Genomic DNA, 21,330 nt, shown 5'->3' with positions numbered 1-21,330 from the left:
AGTTTATGAATTTGAAGTTAGAATAGCCTGAACATGAAAAAGTTAGTTTGGTCTGTCTAGCTTGAATGGTTCAAGAGTTAATGTTGGTTGGTTATTTTATGATAATTTTTATACAGTAAACTCGGAAAGTACTCAGACCCCTTGACTTTTTCCACATTTTGTTACGTTACAGCCTTATTCTAAAATGTATTAAAAAAAAAACATTTTCCTCTTCAATCTACACACATTACCCCATAATGACAAAGCAAAAACTGTTTTTTAGAAATGTTTGAAAATGTATAACAAATAAAGGACATGACTTATGTATATACATATTCAGACACTTTGCAATGAGAATGAAAATTGAGCACAGGTGCATCTTGTTTCCAATGATAATTCTTGAGATGTTTTTACAACTTGATTGGAGTCCGCCTGTGGTAAATTCAATTTATTTGACATGATTTGGAAAGGCTCACACCTGTCCATATAAGGTCCCACAGTTGACATTGCATGTCAGAGGAAAAACCAAGCCATGAGGTCGAAGGAATTGTCCGTTGAACTCTGAAACAGGATTGTGTCGAGGCACAGATCTGGGGAAGGGTACCAAAACATTTCTGCTTTATTGAAGGTCCCCAAGAACACAGTGGCCTCTGTCATTCTTAAATAGAAGAAGTTTGGAATCCCCAAGACTTCCTAGAGCTGGCTGCTGGCTAAACTGAGCAATCGAGGAGAAGGGCCTTGGTCAGGAAGGTGACCAAGAACCCGATGGTCACTCTGACAGAGCTCCAGAGTTCCTCTGTGGAGATGGGAGAACCTTCCAAAAGGACAACCATCTCTGCAGCACTCCACCATTCAGGCCTTATGGTAGATTGGCCAGAAAGAAGACACTCCTCAATAAAAGGCACATGACATCCCGCTTGGATTTTACCAAATGGCATCCAAAGGACTCAGACCACAAGAAACAAGATTCTCTGGTCTGGTGAAACCAAGATTGAACTCTGGCCTGAAAGCCAAGAGTCACGTCTGGAGGAAACCTGGAACCATCCCTACAGTGAATCATGGTGATGGCAGCATCAGGGACTGGGAGACTAGTCAGGATCGAGGGAAAGAAGAACAGAGCAAAGTACAGAGAGATCCTTAATGACAACCTGGTTCAGAGAGCTCAGGACCTCAGACTGGGGCGAAGGTTCACCTTCCAACAGAACAACGACCCTAAGCACACAGCCAAAACAACACAGGAGTGGCTTCGGGACAAGTCTCTGAATGTCCTTAAGTGGCCCAGCCAGAGCCTGGAATTGAACGCTATCGAACATCTCTGGAGAGACCTGGAAATTGCTTTGCAGCGACACTCCCCAGCCAACCTGACAGAGCTTGAGAGGATCTGCAGAGAAGAATGGGAGAAACTCCCCAAATACAGGTGTGCCAAGCTAGTATCCTCATACCCAAGAAGACTCAAGGCTGTAATCACTGCCGAAGGAGCTTCAACAAAGTACTGAGCAAAGGGTCTTAATACTTATGTAAATGTGATATTTCTGTTTTTTTTTATTACAAATTAGCAAACATTTCTAAAAAACTGTTATTGCATGGTCATTATGGGCTACTGTGTGTAGATTGATGAGGGAAAAGTGAAGGGGTCTGAATACTTTCCGAATGCTCTGTAGATGGGAAAGAGAGAAAATTGACATGGTATTATCACTAAGTAACCAGTATATATACAGGTATTCTGGTTGGTAATGGTGTACATGTCGAGGAAAATACTGCATAAGACATTGAGGAGACATTGAAGAGCTGAGTGGAGAATACTCACGTGTACATGAAGAGGAAGCCATAGGTGGAGTTGACTCCTTACGTCTCGTAGTTGAACATCTCACTGGCATCCCAGACATTAGACTAATGGAGAGAGATACAAGGGAATGGGGGTTGGTGTGTGTGTCACAGTGTGTGACTCAATGTGTGCAACCAGAGTGGTATAGTATGAAGCAAGCTAGATCTAGTCAGGCTTTTATAAAAGCTAGCCAACTTTAGTTAGCTTCCCATTCCAGGTCAGGCGTCATCCGTACTACAATGTTATCACTCGCATATTATGAAAAACTGCTCCTGAACTTCTTCTAAGATATTATGGTGGTCCGTAAAGAAACGTTAGAGGTGCATGCCACCACCTACTGTACTGGAGTGTGTAGTCTATCACAGTTTACAGACTAAATTAATAAAATAAAAAAACATTAAGAAAAACTCAACCTAATCATGTACTACTAAGAAAATAAAGAAAGAGCCCTACTAACGACTAAGAGCTGTACCATTTGAAAACCAACCACTTTAGGCTGCCATTGACAACCATGTTGTTTCATTCCATTTTAAATTGTTATAGTGCACAGTAATACTTTTGGTGGCAGGTTATGTGCTATTATCAGACCTTCCACGAAAAAAACATGGAAAATTAACACAAAATTAACACAAAACTATGTTTTAAGTGAAATATTAGCGTTTGTCTGAAGCCAAAAAAGACAGGAAATTCTAAGCTAATTTGACCTTAGCACTAACAAGGCATTTCAGCATAAGCAACTTGACTACTACTTGTCAGGTGTTTGCATACTGGTAGCGAAGTCAGGTGCAGGAGAGGAGAGATTTGTGAACAGTCGCACGCTTTATTGAGGCAAAAGTGCAAAACGCGCAAAACAGTCACAAGAATTATGTTTAACAATAAACATCTTCGTGAAAATTACCATGGAAAAAACAAACCAGTCTGGCGCGTCAACAATAAACACGTAACACAAACAATCTTTCACAAAGACATGATGGGGAACAGAGGAATAAATACATGTAGATTGATTGGGGAATGAAAACCAGGTGTGCAGGGAACAAGACAAAACAAATGGATACATGAAAAATGGAGCAGCGATGGCTAGAAAGCCGGTGACGTCGACCGCTGAACGCCGCCTGAACAAGGAGAGGAGCTGACTTCGGCGGAAGTCGTGACACTACTAGAGTACTGTAGCTTTATTGATCTATAGTTCTTCAACAACAGATGTACTCACATTGGATGGGTTGATTAGGATTAAAACCTCTCAAACAGCCTAATGCATACTCTTAGAGTACGTTTACCCAATTAATGTACTTGTTAACGTAAGCTTATTTTTTTCATGTAAAATGCATATCTGCCATTAGGTAATCTGTGCAATGATCCTAATCTTAATGTATACAAATTGGTTCTTAAAGGGGCAATCTGCAGTTCAAACAACAAAGCCACACCCACCACTGTTTTGGTAAAAATCTGAAGAATTCGGGGTGAGGAAATGTTACCACTCTCAAATTCATAAGCATTCTGTAAACAAAATAAAAATGTGGACCATGTTCAGACGCTAACTTTTTCTTTCTTAAAAATTACATTGTTTATAAACAATTGAGTTGATCAAGTAAATATTTTGGGTTCTGATTGGGAATAACAATAGGACTAAGCTCTTGACTTCAAGAATCAATGGGTGTGTGTAAATAATTGAAAAGTAAAAAAATGTATGAAGCAATCACAGATTGACCCTTTTAAATACTATACCTTATAAATGTTTCGAGCATAGCGTAACTTTCTTACCCTATCATAACCCAAAATATAAGGTTGTATTACTCCATTGTTTATAACAGGAACATAAACCATGTATAGCTTCCAAATATGTTCAAAAGCTGTCAACTACACTACTGTTCAAAAGCTGTCAACTACACTACTGTTCAAAAGTTTGTATTCACTTAGAAATGTCCTTGTTTTTGAAAGTAAAGCATATTTTTTGGTCCATTAAAATAACATCAAATTGATCAGAAATACAGTGTCGACATTGTTAATGTTGTAAATGACTATTGTAGCTGGAAACGGCAGATTTTTATGGAATATCTACATAGGCGTACAGAGGCCCATTATCAGCAACCATCACTCATGTGTTCCAATGGCACGATGTGTTAGCTAATCCAAGTTTATCATTTTAAAAGGCTAATTGATCATTAGAAAACTCTTTTGCAATTATGTTAGCACAGATGAAAACTGTTGAGGTGATTTAAAGAAGCAATACAACTGGCCTTCTCCCATCAAGTTCTTTGTAGGAGATGGAAGGCTGACATTACTGAGCAGGAGATGGTCAAACTCATTCTTAAGAACATGGTTCCCCGCCTTGCTAGTCAATTTCGAGAACGTGTGCAGAATGTGGATGATCTGGTACGTCTTGTGACTCAGTTTGAGAAGGACTGGAAGCACCACCTCCAAACTAAAAACCCTGTTCCCTCATCCCAGTATACCCATAACTCTCCTGGGGCTAAACCGTCTCAGCTATTTGTGCCCAAGATCCAAGACAAAAAGTCCAGTGATGTGTTGGAGGTGTAAAGTCCAATATCCTCCAGGTTCTTGCCCCCCCCTATGGCCAGCGTCAGGACTCAGGAAAAGGTCAGAAAGGACAGAAGACCGACAGTCTGGACAGGCATAGTGGCTTGCATACAATTGGGTCAGCCTTAATGCCCACTATGAAGTATTTAGACAGCACAACTAGCGGTCTTATACCTATTCCGCAACAACTATTGGTTCCTCTGACTGTTAGGAACTGGAGAGGGAAGGCCATAGTTGACACAGTAGCAACCTACACACTGATGCAAGAGGCCCTGTGGCAGAACATGACATTACCTCATGAGGAGCTACAAACATGGGAGGAGGGACCATTGTACTTGGCCAATGGAGAACCTACCACCCCCTTGGGCTGGATTGGTATAACAATAAAACTGCATGATGAGACTATTAACCTTCCTGTGGCTATTCTTGCAGATTCAAGCCTTGCATTTGCTGTAGTTCTTGGCCTTGACTTCCTGTTCTTCAGTGGACTGACCATCTCGATGTCCGAACCATCCTATTGACTGCACTCTGACTATTCCCAGCCTCATCCATTTCAACCTGGTAATGCACTGTGTCATGACTGTCCTGATCAGGTCAGGTTACAGGAGACCACAATCCTACAGGGTCTCTCGCAACCCCCAACAGAGGAGGAGAGATCTAGTGGTATGAGGATGTGGGGGTTTTATGACCCCTCACGCCCATGATAAATCCTAGGACACAGAGAAATTCCTGTGTCCTCACTATGGAGAACTGGCCTCAGAGCATTAAACATGCAATAAAGGGACTTTGGAACAATGGTTTCCGTCAGCCACAATGGTGGTCATGACGAGAGATGGAATATGAAAATGTATGTAATTTTTGTTTTATTATTAAAGGTTAACAGATGACGTTATTGTGAAAACATTGTACCTTTAAGAGTTTTCTCAGTATATGCCTGATGTTTATACATTGTATAAATGTGAAATTAGTGTCTAAAATTGGATTTGAGAAAAATCTAGGCCTTGTCCCTTAACTTGGTATGCCCAGAGAAGTGCCCTAAAGGCGGTTACGCCCACTTCTGACCCGAGGGTATAAAACATGTGACTGAAGAATGAACCGTAGACTAAAAGAGACCCCAAGCTGCAGCGAAGGTCTAAATGGTCAACGAACCCCAAAACGCAACACAAAGTTTGAAGACAAAGAAATATTTTTCTACCCAAGCTACGGATGAGTAGCTGTGTCTAAGCGGGTGAATTCAAGCCGAACCACCTAGCCTCCACTCTTCATCGAATCGTGGTATCTACGATATTTCATTCATACGCTGTGAGCTCTGAGCTACAGAGCTGTATGTCCTCAGACGACACCACAGAGAAAAGGGAAGAAATCAGACCACCAAGCCAAGGACACTGACATCGTAAGGACAATCAGGGAGTTGCGTCGGAGCAGTGCGCCCTTGAGAAGCCTAAACGAGCCACGCGGGACGCCCATCTGAGATCTCCAACACGTAATTACATCATTATATTCTGACCCATAAGAGCGGCAGTTCGGGGCAAGGCTAGGTTTAAATAAGCATAGCTGACAAATGCACCCAAATGTATATTTCTCTCGTGTACTTTCTTTGTTCCTCTCTCTTTGAAATCCCCATTTTGGGTAACACGCGCCATAGTGTGTTGGCCCGTTATACTAAGTCCTAATCAATAGCCTAGACTGTGTTTTGTGTATGTGTATTTTTATCATCATTTTAGCTTGCTAGTAAATAAATAATCAACTAAGATTGGTGTGGTAAACTCATTGGTGTAGCCCGGGTTCGTGCAGATTCCCGGATTATGCGACGCTCAGACATGAGACTAGAGGTTGATTAATTTAGCGACTGTTGTAAAATCGATATTCTGATATTCTTTGAGTTAATTTGGGAAATAGAAACTCAATAAAACTAATTTTCCCATGGTGCCCCAGGTTAAGGAGTTAATAATTGCTTGATTCATTGCTTGATTCATTTAAGCACGCAATTATAAACAGTTAATCATTCGATGAGCAACAGTTGTCACATTAACTAATACAACGTCACGACAACTGATTTCAGGTTGGAGCCTGCTACATTATGCAGAGCCCGGGCTAGGTCAAGTCGGAGACAGAGACAGAGAAAATACAAAGAGACAGACAAAAACACGTTCCACCAGTGACGTCAGAGAACCCAACTATCACCCTGATTACCGCCTGATTACCCCCTCTATCCGAGAGCAAAAGCAAACCTGATGCTGATTTCTACATCAAGCAAGCAGTGGAACAGGCATGTCTGTCGGATGATGAAAGGTGGCAACTCTCCCAGATGTTGGACATGAACAGTGAGGTCTGTACTCTTACACTCAGCCATACAACCGTCTTCAAACAAAATCTATACCCGGCATGATGGCCCCATTAAGCAGCGTCCCTACAGGCTGTCCCCCGCCAAACTGGCAATTCTCAATGAACAGCTCAAAAGCATGTTGGAGAATGGAATTGTGGAACCTTCTTTTTCCGGATGGGCTTCCCCGGTTGTCCTGATTCCTAAGAAAGATGATGGATATCGATTCTGTGTGGACTACAGGAAGCCGAATGCCATAACAGAAAGTGATGCCTACCCTCTACCAAACATTAATAACATACTGGAATCTCTGGCAGGAGCATCCATTTTTAGTAATCTGGATCTGAACAGTGGCTATTGGCAGGTGGCAATAGATCCCACTAGTCAGGACAAGACTGCCTTTGTCACCCCTGCTGGTTTGTACACCTTCAAAGCCATGCCTTTTGGTTTGAAGAATGCTCCAGCAACCTTCCAAAGGTTGACGGAGACTGTCCTGGGATATCTGAGGGGTAGAAATTGTCTTGTGTATCTGGATGACATCATAATCTACTCCTCTGTCATGGATCATCTGCAAGACATACAGTCCGTCTTCGACAGACTAAAGGCTGCAGGTTTGACCTTGAACTTGAAGAAGTGTCATTTCTGTTTGCCAGAACTCAAGTTCCTTGGTCATGTGGTTAATGCTTAAGGTATCCATGCAGATCCAAGCCAAGTTGCAGCCGTGCAGGAATTCCCAATTCCCACATCCCTCAAGGCTGTTCAGCGGTTTCTGGGTATGGCTGGATGGTACCACAGGTTTGTGCCTGACTTTTCAAAGGTCGCCGAACCCCTCAACCACCTTAAGAAGAAGGGTGTGAAATTTCAATGGACCCCTGCATGCCAAAGTGCATTTAAAGCACTCAAAAACAGTCTTATTACTCCTCCAGTGCTTGGACATCCTAACCTGAATGCTCATTTCATTGTGTACACAGATGCAAGTCAAACAGGACTTGGAGCAGTCTTGGCTCAACAAACAGGACTTGGAACAGAAGAAGTTCTTACCTATGCAAGTCGCAACCTTAATTCAGCCGAGAGGAATTATTAAACGACTGAAAGGGAGTGCCTCACAGTGGTCTGGGCTTTGGAGAAATGGAGCTACTACTTGGAGGCGAAGGTCTTCACCATTTTCACAGACCACGCTGCTCTGCAGTGGGTTCTGGCATCAGGCAAGACCAACAGCCGTCTTATTCGCTGGTCTATCAGACTGCAGAAGTTTGACTTCATCATTGAGTATCGCAATGGAAATCTGAACATTGTACCAGATGCCCTTTCTCGGATGACAGAGACTGACAATGTTTGTCCTCCCTTGTGCAGCACTTACACTACCGCTAAGTGTCTGGATGATTCCTTTCCTCTGGATGATGAGAGTGTATGGAGAGCACAGCAGAAGGATGCTGCCATCATGGCGATCCACAAGAGTTTGTCTGAAGAAGACTCGAAGAGTCGCTTCATTGATAAATTCTGCATAATTCAGGATAAAGTGTATCAAAAAACTCCAAGAGGAGATGGAATACACAGCACCCATTACTGCGTCTTCATTTCCTCTATATTGAGTGACCAGAAAATCCAAGTTTACTATGCCAATCCCATGAGTGGCCATCTTGGAGTTTTTAAGACTTACCGAAGAATACAAGAGGTGGTTTAATGGCCAGGCATGTGGGTTGATACCCGGAAGTTTGTACAGCAGTGTGAAGTCTGCCAGAAATACAAACCAGACATTGGCAGACCTGCCGGGAAAATGCAGCAGACCGTGGTGAACCATCCAAATGAAATGTTGGGAATTGACCTCATGGGACCTTTTCCTCCCAGCCGGGGGACCCGGAATTAATTTTTATTGGTGGTAGTGGACTACTACACACACTGGGTGGAGTTGTTTCCCGTCCGCAAAGCCACTGCATCAGCCATTGCTCTAATTCTGCAAAGGGAGGTCTTTACCAGATTTGGGATTCCAGACCAAATCCTCTCTGACCGAGGTCCGCAGTTCATATCAGGAATCTACAAAGAGCTCTGTACCTACTTGTGTGTAATTGCCAAGTTGACCACAGCCTACCATCCTCAGACCAACCTGACCGAGAGGGTAAACAGAACCCTGTAGGGGATGATTGCTTCATTTGTGGGGGATCAGCACACAAGGTGGGATCAGCATCTTCCTGAATTTCGCTTTGCACTGAACTCTGCGGTGCAGGAGACTTCTGGGGTCACTCCCGCTGAACTCCACCTGGGAAGACCACTAAAAGGTCCGATGGACAGAGTCTTGCAAAGTTCCAATGTTTCACCTGACTGCCCAGCGTTTGATGCCGTCCAACACCACCACACCTTGCTAGCCAGAGTGGAGGTCAGCAAAATCAAAGCCAAACAACGACAGCTGAGAAACTATGACAAACATAGACGAGACATGTGTTTCCCACCCAAGTCTCGTGTCTGGGTACGTTCACATCATCTGTCAAAGGCGTCTAAGAAGTTCACTGCCAAGCTAGCTTCGAGATGGAAAGGTCCATACCGTGTGGTGCAGCAGTTGGGACCAGTGAACTAGTTGGTCTGTTTGGAGGACACTGGGGAAGATGTCAGGACGGTGCATGTTGTTGACCTAAAGCCTTGCTACCCTACGGCAGAAGGGCTGGATCGCAGGCAAAAGCAACACCTGCAGGACCTCTTCGTGGATGGACTCTGATGATGAGGACTTCCCGGGTTTTGTGTAGCAGGAACATGAACCTGTCAAAGCCTGCATCCTATCTGTTTCTACAGGCTTTGTTTTTTTAATGGAGGGAGGAGTGTGGCGAAATCCTGCACGGAGCCTTCAACGTGCGCTGCGACTTTAAGAGCGCATCAGCAGTAAGGAAGGAGGAAATAAAGACGGCTCTTTCAGCTCTCTGGGGAGTGGCTCTTGATTGGTGCAACAGTTTGATTGTGTGTGCTATGCTGCAGATGTCCTTGTTTATTTTCAGCGTGTGTAGTTTATAAAGTATTTAACTCAATCATCGGTGTGACCGCTCTAGGTCGTGGTTGTTATCGTTTGGGACCGCACTTGTTATGGATCGCATAGATTAGTAGCAACATTGTTGCGAAGCTTTGACATACACGCCATCGGACGGTCAGACAGGACAACTGCAAGCCTGAAGACCACAGCTAAGATCTCTCTTGTTCTCTTTCTCTTCCCTCTCGTTCCAGTGCTTTACCCTGCAACAGACTTTCTATTTTTCAACTGCACTTCCCATTGATGTTCATTAGAGCTGAACTATTATTGCCCTGCCAGAAGTATTTGGGTTGACATTTTAGTTAAAAGGGAGGTTGCTTGCAAGTTATGGATTGTTATTTGAACTGTATTGAGGTGGGGGTTGTACTAATGACATGTGGCCGAGAAGATTGTGGACATTTTTAAGGCCTTTGTTTTGTCTATGAACACCCCCCCACATTCATACCCTCTGCACTCCTCCACTGGAAGATAATACAGATTATTGCAAATCCTCTGTTGATGACTGGGTTCTTTCTTGTCAATTGTTTCTATGAAGTTGCTGTTCAATTGCTCTGCCATTATTATTATTATTGTATGAGGTATTCTTGGTGGGGTTACCCCTGTGCTGTGACGTGGGTTTTATAGGGTGTGTATTTTCTTTTCTCTCCACTGGCTATCTGGTAAACAGGCTACACTCTAGGCAGTCTTTTCCGCTGATATGTGTGGGTCTGGTAGTGGTACTCTCTATTCTACTCTTTTCCTTTCGGCATGGTTAATACCTGCCTGGCGCCCCAACAAAATCTTTATCTTTAACCCTCTCTAATAAATACCGCTACAAGCAGAAAAGGGCATCTTAACTGACAAGGTCTCATCCCCACCCACTCATACACAGAAATACACTCAGGCACACACAAATGTTTGTTTTAACGATAGCGAGGCTATGTACAGGGGGTACCGGTACAGAGTCAATGTGCGGGGCACCGGTTAGTCAAGGTAATATATACATGTGGGTAGAGCTATTAAAGTGACTTATGCATAGATAATAACAGAGTAGCATCAGTGTAAAAAGAAGGGGGTGTGGGGCGGGGGGGCAATGCAAATAGTCTGAGTAACCATTTGTTTAGATGTTCAGTAGTCTTATGGCTTGGGGGGTAGAAGCTGTTTAGAAGCCTCTTGAGCCTAGACTTGACGCTCCGGTATCGCTTGCCGTGCGGTAGCAGAGAGAACCAAACAATTGATTCCCATTCAAAATCCTATTTTATTTAACTCCTAACCTTCAACCTAACCTTAACCGTAACACTAACCCAAACCTTAATCTTAATACTAACCTTAACTCTTAACCTTAATTCTAACACTAACTCCTAAGCCTAAAATAGCCTTTTTCCTTGTGAGGACTTCTGGTCCCGACAAGAATGGTAAAACTAAACACGCACACACATTCAAGTACATAAACGAACATAATACGTGGGTGATGTTATTTTTTTTCTTCACTGATGGCTCTTAGGATACCTTTCATTTTTCTGTTATTTTAGTCAACAGTGTTTAGTATTATTCACCAAAGTTCATCATGTTTGTGTGTGTGTAAGTGTTCTCTGGCTTTTCTCTCTACTTTACTACACCATCATGCACCCTAGCCAGTATGAGGGGGAGGTAGGGTTCTTCTGATCGTAGTCCCGCCAGCTCACCACTACACACGCACACGCACACACACACAGCTATGTTTTTGTTACTTGTCAGGACTTTTTGGGGAGTAAAAATGTATTCCCATTCAAAATCTATTTTTTCTGAACTGTTAAACCTAACCCTAACCTTAACCCCAAACCCTAAACCTTTAAACCTAAAATAGCATTTTTACTATGAAGACTTCCCTGAGCGACGATATGTCTGAGAAAATCAAATCAAATATTTGTCACATGCGCCGAATTCAACAGGTGAAGACCTTACAATGAAATGCTTACTTACAAGCCCTTAACCAACAATGCAGTTTTAAGAAAAATACCTAAGAAAATAAGAAATAACAGTAAAAAATTATTAAGAGCAGCAGTAAAATAACAATAGCGAGGCTATATACAGGGAGTACCGGTACAATGTGCGGGGCACCGGTTAATCGAGGTAATTGAGGTAATATATACATGTAGGTAGAGTTATTAAAGTGAATTATGCATAGATAATAACAGAGAGTAGCAGCAGTGTAAAAAGAAGGAAATAGTCTGGGTAGCCATTTGGTTAGATGTTCAGTAGTCTTATGACTTGGGGGTAGAAGCTGTTAAGAAGCCTCTTGGACCTTAATTTGGCGCTCTGGTACCGCTTGTGGTGCTGTTGAAGAGAGAACAGTCTATGACTAGGGTGGCTGGAGTCTTTGAACATTTTTATAGCCTTACTCTGACACCGCCTGGCATAGAGGTCCTGGATGGCAAGAAGTTTGGCCCCTGTGATGTACTGGGCCGTACACACTACTCTTTGTAGTGCCTTGCGGTCTGAGGCCGAGCAGTTGCCATACCAGGCAGTGACGCAACCAGTCAGGATGCACTCGATTGTGCAGCTGTAGAACCTTTTGAGGATCTGAGGACCCAGCAGTCTCCCTTTCCTTCATTTCTTTGGTTCAGCTCCAGTCCTCCAATGTCAAAAAGTTCCATTGGAAATGTCTTCTCCCCTCCACAACCCTTGACCCTACCTGTGCTGTGTAGATTTATGTCTAAACTAACTGATGAGGCTGAAAAGGAGGGAAGGTGAGGAAAATTAGAAAAAGGAGAGGGTGGAAAGGAATAGAGCGAGATAGATAGTGGGAGAAAAACAAATGAGTGAGATATCAAATTATAAGAGCGAAAAAGAGGGAGGAAAGCAAAATAAAAGAGACATTCTTCTGACAGAACATGAACACCTGTGCTGTCTGGGAGTTGATATAGTTGTGTGTGATGGAGACAGATTGTCCTGTGATTGTTCATTTTGGAGCACAGGTTATTGATGTCATCTGCTGGAATTTTTGGAATAACAAAAACAAGACAAATAGAAACCAAATGAATAGATGAGCTTTACTTCATGTCCCCCAGGAAACTTTTCAATACCACAGAGAGAAAAATTATTAAAAACAGCTTTGATTTGTTTGATCGGTCAAACGGCAAACACATAGGGGATACATTTGAGATAAATGTCAGATTTCTAGAGTGTTTTTGTTTTCAGAAAGCACACTAATAATACAACTCAAGATATGTGGGGAATGTTTTTCTGCAAATGTCTAATTGATGTCAAAATTTGAATGTTAGGTTAGAGTGAAGTTCACATTCAATGTAACCTATGAATGTCCTGGTGTGAACCTGTTTGAATAGCTCAATGCTTCTAGAGGACTTTGTAGCATCCTAGCTGTAGTGGTTAGTCTCATGTAATGCTTTTGCCAACTCCTTACCCTCTCACCTCAAACGTTGTAGTTTTACATGTTTCTTTCTCTCTTAACACTGAGAATTTGATGTGTGTGTCTGCGTGTGTCTGCGTGTTCGTGCATGTGTGTGTCTTCCACAGGTCAAGGTCCATAAGTGGAGCATCTTCCGGTCTCTCCACTAGCCCTCTCAGCAGCCCACGGGTAAGTACCTCTCCCCAATCCCCCCCCCCCCCCCCAACCCCCCATCTCACCCCCTTTTATCAGGACCCCTGTGTTTTCCCTCAGGCATCACACAGGCCACCCTTAAACCTGCTGCCTGTCTACGCCTTGATTGGTATTTGTTTTTATGTCATCACATGAGACAAACACAGTCAGCTTAGCTAGATGCTCCTGACCAGGATAACTGAGGATAGGAGCTTGGCCTGAAACAAATACAGGATCTACACTGGAATTACTTAGGCATTAGTCATACAACATAGAAGAAAAATGATAGTGTCCCTACTAATGCATGTGCCAGAGGCTGGTCTAGTGGTAGTGCTGCAGCCCCTAGACCACATTATGTGGTCCAGGGGCTGCTAATGTTTTACAACTTCATCATTCTATGTTATTATTTAATATATTATTTATATATAATACATAATAAATATATATAATAATAAATATGTATTTATATATTATTTAAATATTATTTATGTGTTTTTATATGTGATAAGGCCACACAGAGTGCCAGAGATAATTACAGACACCTGTGATAATCTGAAGTCCCCAAAAAAGCCACTTGATGTCATCTGATAAAAATATTTTAAAAAGTTTCCAAATACCTGGTAGTTTGCTGGTAAAGTTTCCAGCCCCCATTGCAACCCTACGCCACTCACTTCCTGTACTAGTTCCCTCTCACCTACAGTGCCTTGCAAAAGTATTCATCCCCCTTGGCGTTTTTCCTATTTTGTTGCATTACAACCTGTAATTTAAATTGGTTTTTATTTGGATTTCATGTCATGGACATACACAAAATAGTCCAAATTGGTGAAGTGAAATGAAAAAAAAAATTACTTGTTTCCAAAACGTATAAAAAGCGGAAAAGTTGTGCGTGCATATGTATTCACCACCTTTGCAATGAAGCCCCTAAATAAGATCTGGTGCAACCAATTACCTTCAGAAGTCACATAATTAGTTAGATTACACACATGATCTGTCACATGATCTCAGCATATACCTGTTCTGAAAGGCCCCAGAGTCTGCAACACCACCTAGCAAGTGGCACCATGAAGACCAAGGAGCTCTCCAAACAGGTCAAGGACAAAGTTGTAGAGAAGTACAGATCAGGGTTGGGTTATAAAAAAAAATATCCTAAACTTTGAACATCCCACGGAGCACCATTAAATCCATTATTAAAAAATTGAAAGAATATGGCACCACAACAAACTTCCAAGACTCACGGACCAGGCAAGGAGGGCATTAAAGATTGCTGTACACCAGCGGAACCCATCCAACTTGAAGGAGCTGGAGCAGTTTTGCCTTGGAGAATGGGCAAAAATCCCAGTGGCTAGATGCGCCAAGCTTATACAGACATACCCTAAGAGACTTGCAGCTGTAATTGCTGCAAAAGGTGGCTCTACAAAGTATTGACTTTGGGGGGGTGAATAGTTATGCACGCTCAAGTTTTCAGTTTTTTTTGTCTTATTTCTTCTTTGTTTCACAATAAAAAATATTTTGCATCTTCAAAGTGGTAGGCATGTTGTGTAAATCAAATGATACAAACCCCCCAAAAATAAATGTTAATTCCACGTTGTAAGGCAACAAAATAGGAAAATGCCAAGGGGGGTGAATACTTTCGCAAGCCACTGTATCTCCCGTTTGAAAATAAATAAACGATGCCAAAGAAAAAATTGTTATGTCTCTTTTTGGATAAACATAGATATTTCCATTATTTTGACGTAAAGTGTTTGCAGTATTTGCATATGACGTGAAGTCTTTTCACACAATACTAAATGTAATTTCATAATCAAGATTCAAGATGGACATTTAGGTTAACAGAGAGCTGTGTCACTGAGTTTAGCTCTATGGCTTACCATTCACTCCATTAGGCTTTGTGTGAGGCCTGCTCTCTCCCACCAAGTTGAGATAAATCCCCTAGGGCCCCCTGCATGGAGCCACATGCACACTTGCATGCACACACACACACTTGCATGCATACACACCCACACACTAAAGATAACCAAACGTTACTATTTTCTTCTTAAAGCCCCTCTCTCTTTTCTGTCAAGGTTATTCTGTTATTATCCTGTCTTCTGTTCTCCATGTAACTGAGACACGTAGAAATCCAGCTCAGGCAATTCTGAAAAATACAAAATCCCAGCTTTTCCTGATTAGCACAAGGAGAAGGCTTGTGGCCTTTTTGTCCAACTAGACTGGGGCTAGAAGATTAGCCAGACTACCAGGATGAGCTGCTTGCGCCACACACACACACACACACACACACACACACACACACACACACACACACACACACACACACACACACACACACACACACACACACACACACACACACACACACACACACACACACACATGCACATGTGCGCACACACACACACAAACACGTTAGCAAGCACACACACAGCATCTCAGGGTGATCTGAAAGGAAAATTGATTCCTGAAATCCAGTATTAAACTGGGATACTGGTTTCATGAAGTGATTCCATGTAAAGGCTTTTCAAGGGATTTGCTCAAGTTCCTATTGGGCTGTAAGGCAAGGGTTTCCCAGGACACAAGGAGTGAGTGAAGATAGAGTTGTTCAATATAGACCCACACTAATGAAAATAGATTAGCACGAGAAGGCCCACACACACACACACACACACACACACACACACACACACACACACACACACACACACACACACACACACACACACACACACACACACACACACACACACACACACACACACACACACACACACACACACACACACCAAATTAAATGTAACCATTGATGCTGTTGCAACAATCAAATAAAAAAAATACTATTTTTACTAAGGAAGTCATTGAGCTGTTTAAAAAACAGTTTCAAGAATTTGGATTATAAAGGGGAGCAAGGCCCTTAACCCTAATTGCTCCCATAAATCCCTCTGGATAAGAGCATCTGGTAAATGGAATGCATACTCTGATTACTAGCAGACTTCATTAGACCAGAAGGAGAGCACACATATAGTCCCCGCATTGGTTGCCTGTTAGTTTCAGATATTCTTTTATTGCTTTATTGGTTTTTAAAGCACTTTGTGACTTTGCACCCAAATATAGACTAGCGTTCAAAAGTTTGGGGTCACTTAGAAATGTCCTTGTTTTTGAAAGAAAAGCAAATTTTTCTGTCCATTAAAATAACATCAAATTGATTAGAAATACAGTGTAGACATTGTTAATGTTGTAAATGACTATTGTAGCTGGAAACGGCAGATTTCTATGGAATATCTACATAGGCGTAGAGGCCCATTATCAGCAACCATCACTCCTGTGTTCCAATGGCACGTTGTGTTAGCTAATCAAAGTTTATCATTTTAAAAGGCCAATTGATCATTAGAAAACCATTTTGCAATTATGTTAGCACAGCTGAAAACTGTTGAGCTGATTTTAAAGAAGCAATACAACTGGTATTCTTTAGACTAGTTGAGTATCTGGAGCATCAGCATTTGTGGGTTCGATTACAGGCTCAAAATGGCCAGAAACAAAGGAACTTTCTTCTGAAACTCGTCAGTCTATTCTTGTTCTGAGAAATTAAGGCTATTCCATACGAGAAATTGCCAAGAAACTGAAGATCTCATACAACGCTGTGTACTACTCCCTTCATAGAACAGCGCAAACTGGCTCTAACCAGAATAGAAAGAGGAGTGGGAGGCCCCGGTGCACAACTGAGCAAGAGGACAAGTACATTAGAGTGTCTAGTTTGAGAAACAGACGCCTCACAAGTCCTCAACTGGCATCTTAATTAAATAGTACCCGCAAAACACCAGTCTCAACATCAACAGTGAAGAGGCGACTCCGGGATGCTGGCCAAATATATTACAAATAAAAACAGTAATACCTTATTTACATATTTATTCATACAATTTGCTATGAGACTTGAAATTGAGCTCAGGTGCATCCTGTATCCATTGATCATCCTTGAGATGTTTCTACAACTTCATTGGAGTCCACCTGTGGTAAATTCAATTGATTGGACATGATTTGGAAAGGCATACACCTGTCTATATAAGGTTCCACAGTTGACAGTGCATGTCAGAGCAGAAACCAAGCCTCCACCATTCTTAAATGGAAGAAGTTTGGAACCACCAAGACTCTTCCTAGAGCTATTCACCCGGCCAAACTGACCAATTGGGGGAGAAGGGCCTTGGTCAGGGAGGTAACCAAGAACCCATGGTCACTCTGACAGAGCTCCAGAGTTCATCTGTGGAGATTGGACAACCATCTCTGCAGCACTCACCAATCAGGCCTTTATGATAGAGTGGCCAGACAGGAGCCACTCCTCAGTAAAAGGCACATGACAGCCTGCTTGGAGTTTGCCATAAGGCACCTAAAGGACTCTCAGACCATGAGAAACTAGATTCTCTGGTCTGATTTAACCAAGATTGAACGCTTTGTCCTGAATACCAAGCATCACATCTGGAGGAAACCTGGCACCATCCCTACGGTGAAGCGTGTTGGTGGCAGCATCATGTTGTGAGGATGTTTTTCAGTGGCACGGACTTGGAGACTTGTCAGGATCGAGGGACAGAAGAACAGAGCAAAGTACAGAGAGATCCTTGATGAAAACCTGCTCCAGAGCGCTCAGGACCTCAGACTGGGGTGAAGGTTCACCTTCCAACAGGACAATGACCCTAAGCACTCAGGCAAGACAATGCAGGACTGGCTTCGGGATGAGTCTCTGAATGTCCTAGAGTGGCCCAGCCAGAGCCCGAACTTGAATCCAATCGAACATCTCTGGAGAGAACTGAAAATAGCTGTGAAGCAACGCTCCCCAGCCAACCTGACAGAGCTTGAGAGGATCTTCAGAGAAGACTGGAAGAAACTCCCCAAATACACGTGGTCCAAGCTTGTAGCGTCATACCCAAGAAGACTCGAGGCTGTAATCACTGCAAAAGGCACCTCAACAAAGTACTGAGTAAAGAGTCTTAATACTTATGTAAATGTGTATTTTCAATTTCTAAAAACCTGTTTTTGCTTTGTCATTATGGGTTATTGTGTGTAGATTGATGAGGGGGAAAAAACGTTTTAAACAATTTTAGACGATAAGGCTGTAACGTAACAAAGTGGAAAATGTCAAGGGGTCTGAATACTTTCCGAATGCACTGTATATAGACATAGTTTAGTCCCTAAAATAAGTAAAATTCCTATTCATTAAAAAATATATAATGATTCACAATCTTTTTGTATCTCTCAGATATAGAACAGACACTTCAGAACAAACTTAATTTTGATTGTTTGTTTTATATCTGTTGTTCCATGTAGTGAATCTGTTATTCACTGCGTTTCTATGGGTTAATAGCAGTAATTCAGTGTTTCATCATTGGTATGACTGTCTTGAAACAATTCCATATGTTAGCTTAGTAGAACCCCCCCCCTTTTTGCAAATTACAATGAACCATAATCCCAACTCATGACATTACTACCCTGCATGAATTTGCAACCAGGTTCAATGTTAGCTAGCTAGTCAAGCAAATGTGTCTGAGATACGAAGAATAAGGTTGTACAAATAACATTAGCTAGCAAGCCAGCCAGCTAATGTTAGCTAGCTAACAGTACACTTTAACTTAAAATGAAACCACTTCTTGTCAAAATTAGAAACATGTAATATCTGAAAATGTAGCTAGCAAGACCATCCTACCGTTAATCATCGTTGGACACATCTACTGTCGGATGCCATGGTTGCCCTTAGTTTGAAGATGCAATCTGGAGACTGGTGTTTTCTCCATCTCCTTAGCAATCAAACTCGAATTCCACTGATTTCAAAACTCCTCCAGAAAGTGGAGAGCATACACATAACGTTAACTAACAGTACACTTTAACTTGACATTAGGTTTTTGCAAGTTATACTATGCAGTATTTTTTTTAAGCTGTGTTAGACAGGATTACCTATACATACTGACCAGCTCAAATAGACAGAAGCATGCTATATATATATGGCAGACCAATCCAAACTCATCTCTCAGCATGTCCAGCCCACTCGTTATCTTAGCCAATCATGGCAAGCGGGAAGGATGCTGTCTTTTTCTCTGGCTAAACCAACAAGGCTCGTAATTTAACCATTTTATTTGTATTTACAGATGGCATACAAGTTTGTTATTAAGGCTCATGAAAGTTCACATGTTCGAGAAGGCATTTCTGCCAAAAAATGCATTTTGATAAAAAAAAAATATATGTATTCCATTCAAATGGCTCTCCTGTGAAGTAGTGACCCACGACATACGCCTAGTTTCCTGAAATGGGTCACACATTTTCTTTAATAAAAAAAAAACCAGATGGCGTTTCAACAATTCATTATTACCAAATCCTACTTTCTGTGAGCATTTAGAAATTTAACTAAATTAATTCATAATGATAATAATTCAGTCGACCCACAGATTCTATGAGATGACACCAAAGGTTTTATTAAAAATAATGCAACTGCTTTTGTATCTGGGTTGAATAAATCACAATTAAAGAAGATATCAGCATGCTTAACAAACCCTTTTTAGACCAGATAGCTATTTCCTCTTTCCAATGTCAAGACAAAACGTAATTTATTGTTAAGACAGAGAGCAGAGTTTGCCATCCATCGCATTAGACTCAAACATTACTTCCATGGTAATCATTCTAGTCGTTTACTGGCCAACCAGCTACTTCAATAAACAACTGTACACCTCTGATTGTAAATCCACACCAAGCCAGACTAAGTCCTTTCTAAAATAACTCCTCTTCTCTCAACAGAGAAATCCATGTCACTGGGAGCCCAAATATCTCTCAATGAACTCAAAAGGGCATTGGATAGCACCTTCTCACTATCGCCCCTATCTTTGATAAACACAGATATTAAACTGTTTTCCAAAATGTTGTCGTCTCAAGACTTCCTTACCCAAATTGGTCCACACGGACCAAAGCGGGTTTGTTAAAAACTTTTATGTTCGGATAACCTCCGTTGACTATTACATTTCTGAAACGCTTCATCAGAAGCAACAGCTTTTTGGCCTGTATTCTCTCGATGCAGAAAATGCTTTGAATGGTCATATAAGTTCAGTTCAACTCAGTTCAGAATGTCTAAAAGCAGCAGACAAGGCAATCAAATTTCTCCTTCGCTATTTTTATTATCCATGGAACCCCTGGCCCAGGCAATTTCTCAATTGAAAGAAATAACACAAATTTCCCTCAAATCTACCGATCACTTAATTTCATTATACACAGACAATATTTTACTATATCTAGACAATGTTTCTCAATCGCTCCCAAACCTATTGAAGATCATAGATAAATCCAGCTTCATCTCAAGTTATACCATTTATGTAACCAAATCAGCCCTTCTGCCTCTCAAGACTCCATCTCCACTTACCTGGTGTTTCTATCACTGCTTGATTTGGGTAACACTTTACTTGACACCCAGCGTCATAACACTTTATGACATAGTCATAACCGTGCCATAATATGTCATAACCTGTTACAATATGGCCATAACACTGTCATGGCATATGTATTTAGATCTGTTGTGACATATATTGTGTTATTTTATGGCTAGTTATGACGTCTACATAAACCCACAAAACCTACTACACAAGGCAAAACATTCCATTGCACCATTGCCTACGTGTCAACAGTATGTTTATGTTATATTCATTTTAAAAATTGAGCATATTAAATTATAATTGTAAGTGTACACACATTGATGTCAGACATGCACCTACCCTAATGATCTATTGCTGATGTCTGGGATGAATGCAGGAGCATTGTTATGACACTGGGTGTCAAGTGTTACCACAATTTATTTTAATGTCTAATAGAGCTGGTCTATATTTTCCAACAATATTTATTAAGAGCTGTCATTATATTGTGAGGAACTGCAGTTTTATCAGAATTCTTTTTTGTTTTGTCTTTTTAGATATATTAGTAGATATATTTCCTTCCTTAGATAAAACCGTTGCCAGAAAAATTAACAGAATGCTCAAATCAATTAAATCTGACTTCAGTAGATGGAATAACATCCTTTTACCGTCAGAATATCTATTGTCAACATGTATATAATGCCACGGCTGAATTTCTGTAGGTCA

The 21,330-nt window shown here is 41.5% G+C and overlaps 1 protein-coding gene across 1 annotated transcript in view; it reads left to right on the top strand.

Annotated features, from left to right (window-relative positions):
- brsk2a (BR serine/threonine kinase 2a) overlaps positions 1-21,330 on the top strand; it is a 572,400-nt gene that overhangs the window by 513,580 nt on the left and 37,490 nt on the right. The window contains exons 13-14 of the mRNA XM_082956614.1: positions 13,174-13,234; positions 13,319-13,367. Of these exons, the coding sequence (XP_082812740.1) occupies positions 13,174-13,234; positions 13,319-13,367 (110 nt within the window). The remainder of the gene's footprint in view (positions 1-13,173; positions 13,235-13,318; positions 13,368-21,330) is intronic.

The sequence above is a fragment of the Salmo salar genome, chromosome 10, assembly GCF_965601325.2.
Source record: "Salmo salar chromosome 10, fSalSal1, whole genome shotgun sequence".
Taxonomy (NCBI): Eukaryota; Metazoa; Chordata; class Actinopteri; order Salmoniformes; family Salmonidae; genus Salmo; species Salmo salar.
The sequence above is the reverse complement of the archived record's forward strand: the minus strand, read 5'-3'. Positions and strand labels throughout refer to the sequence as shown.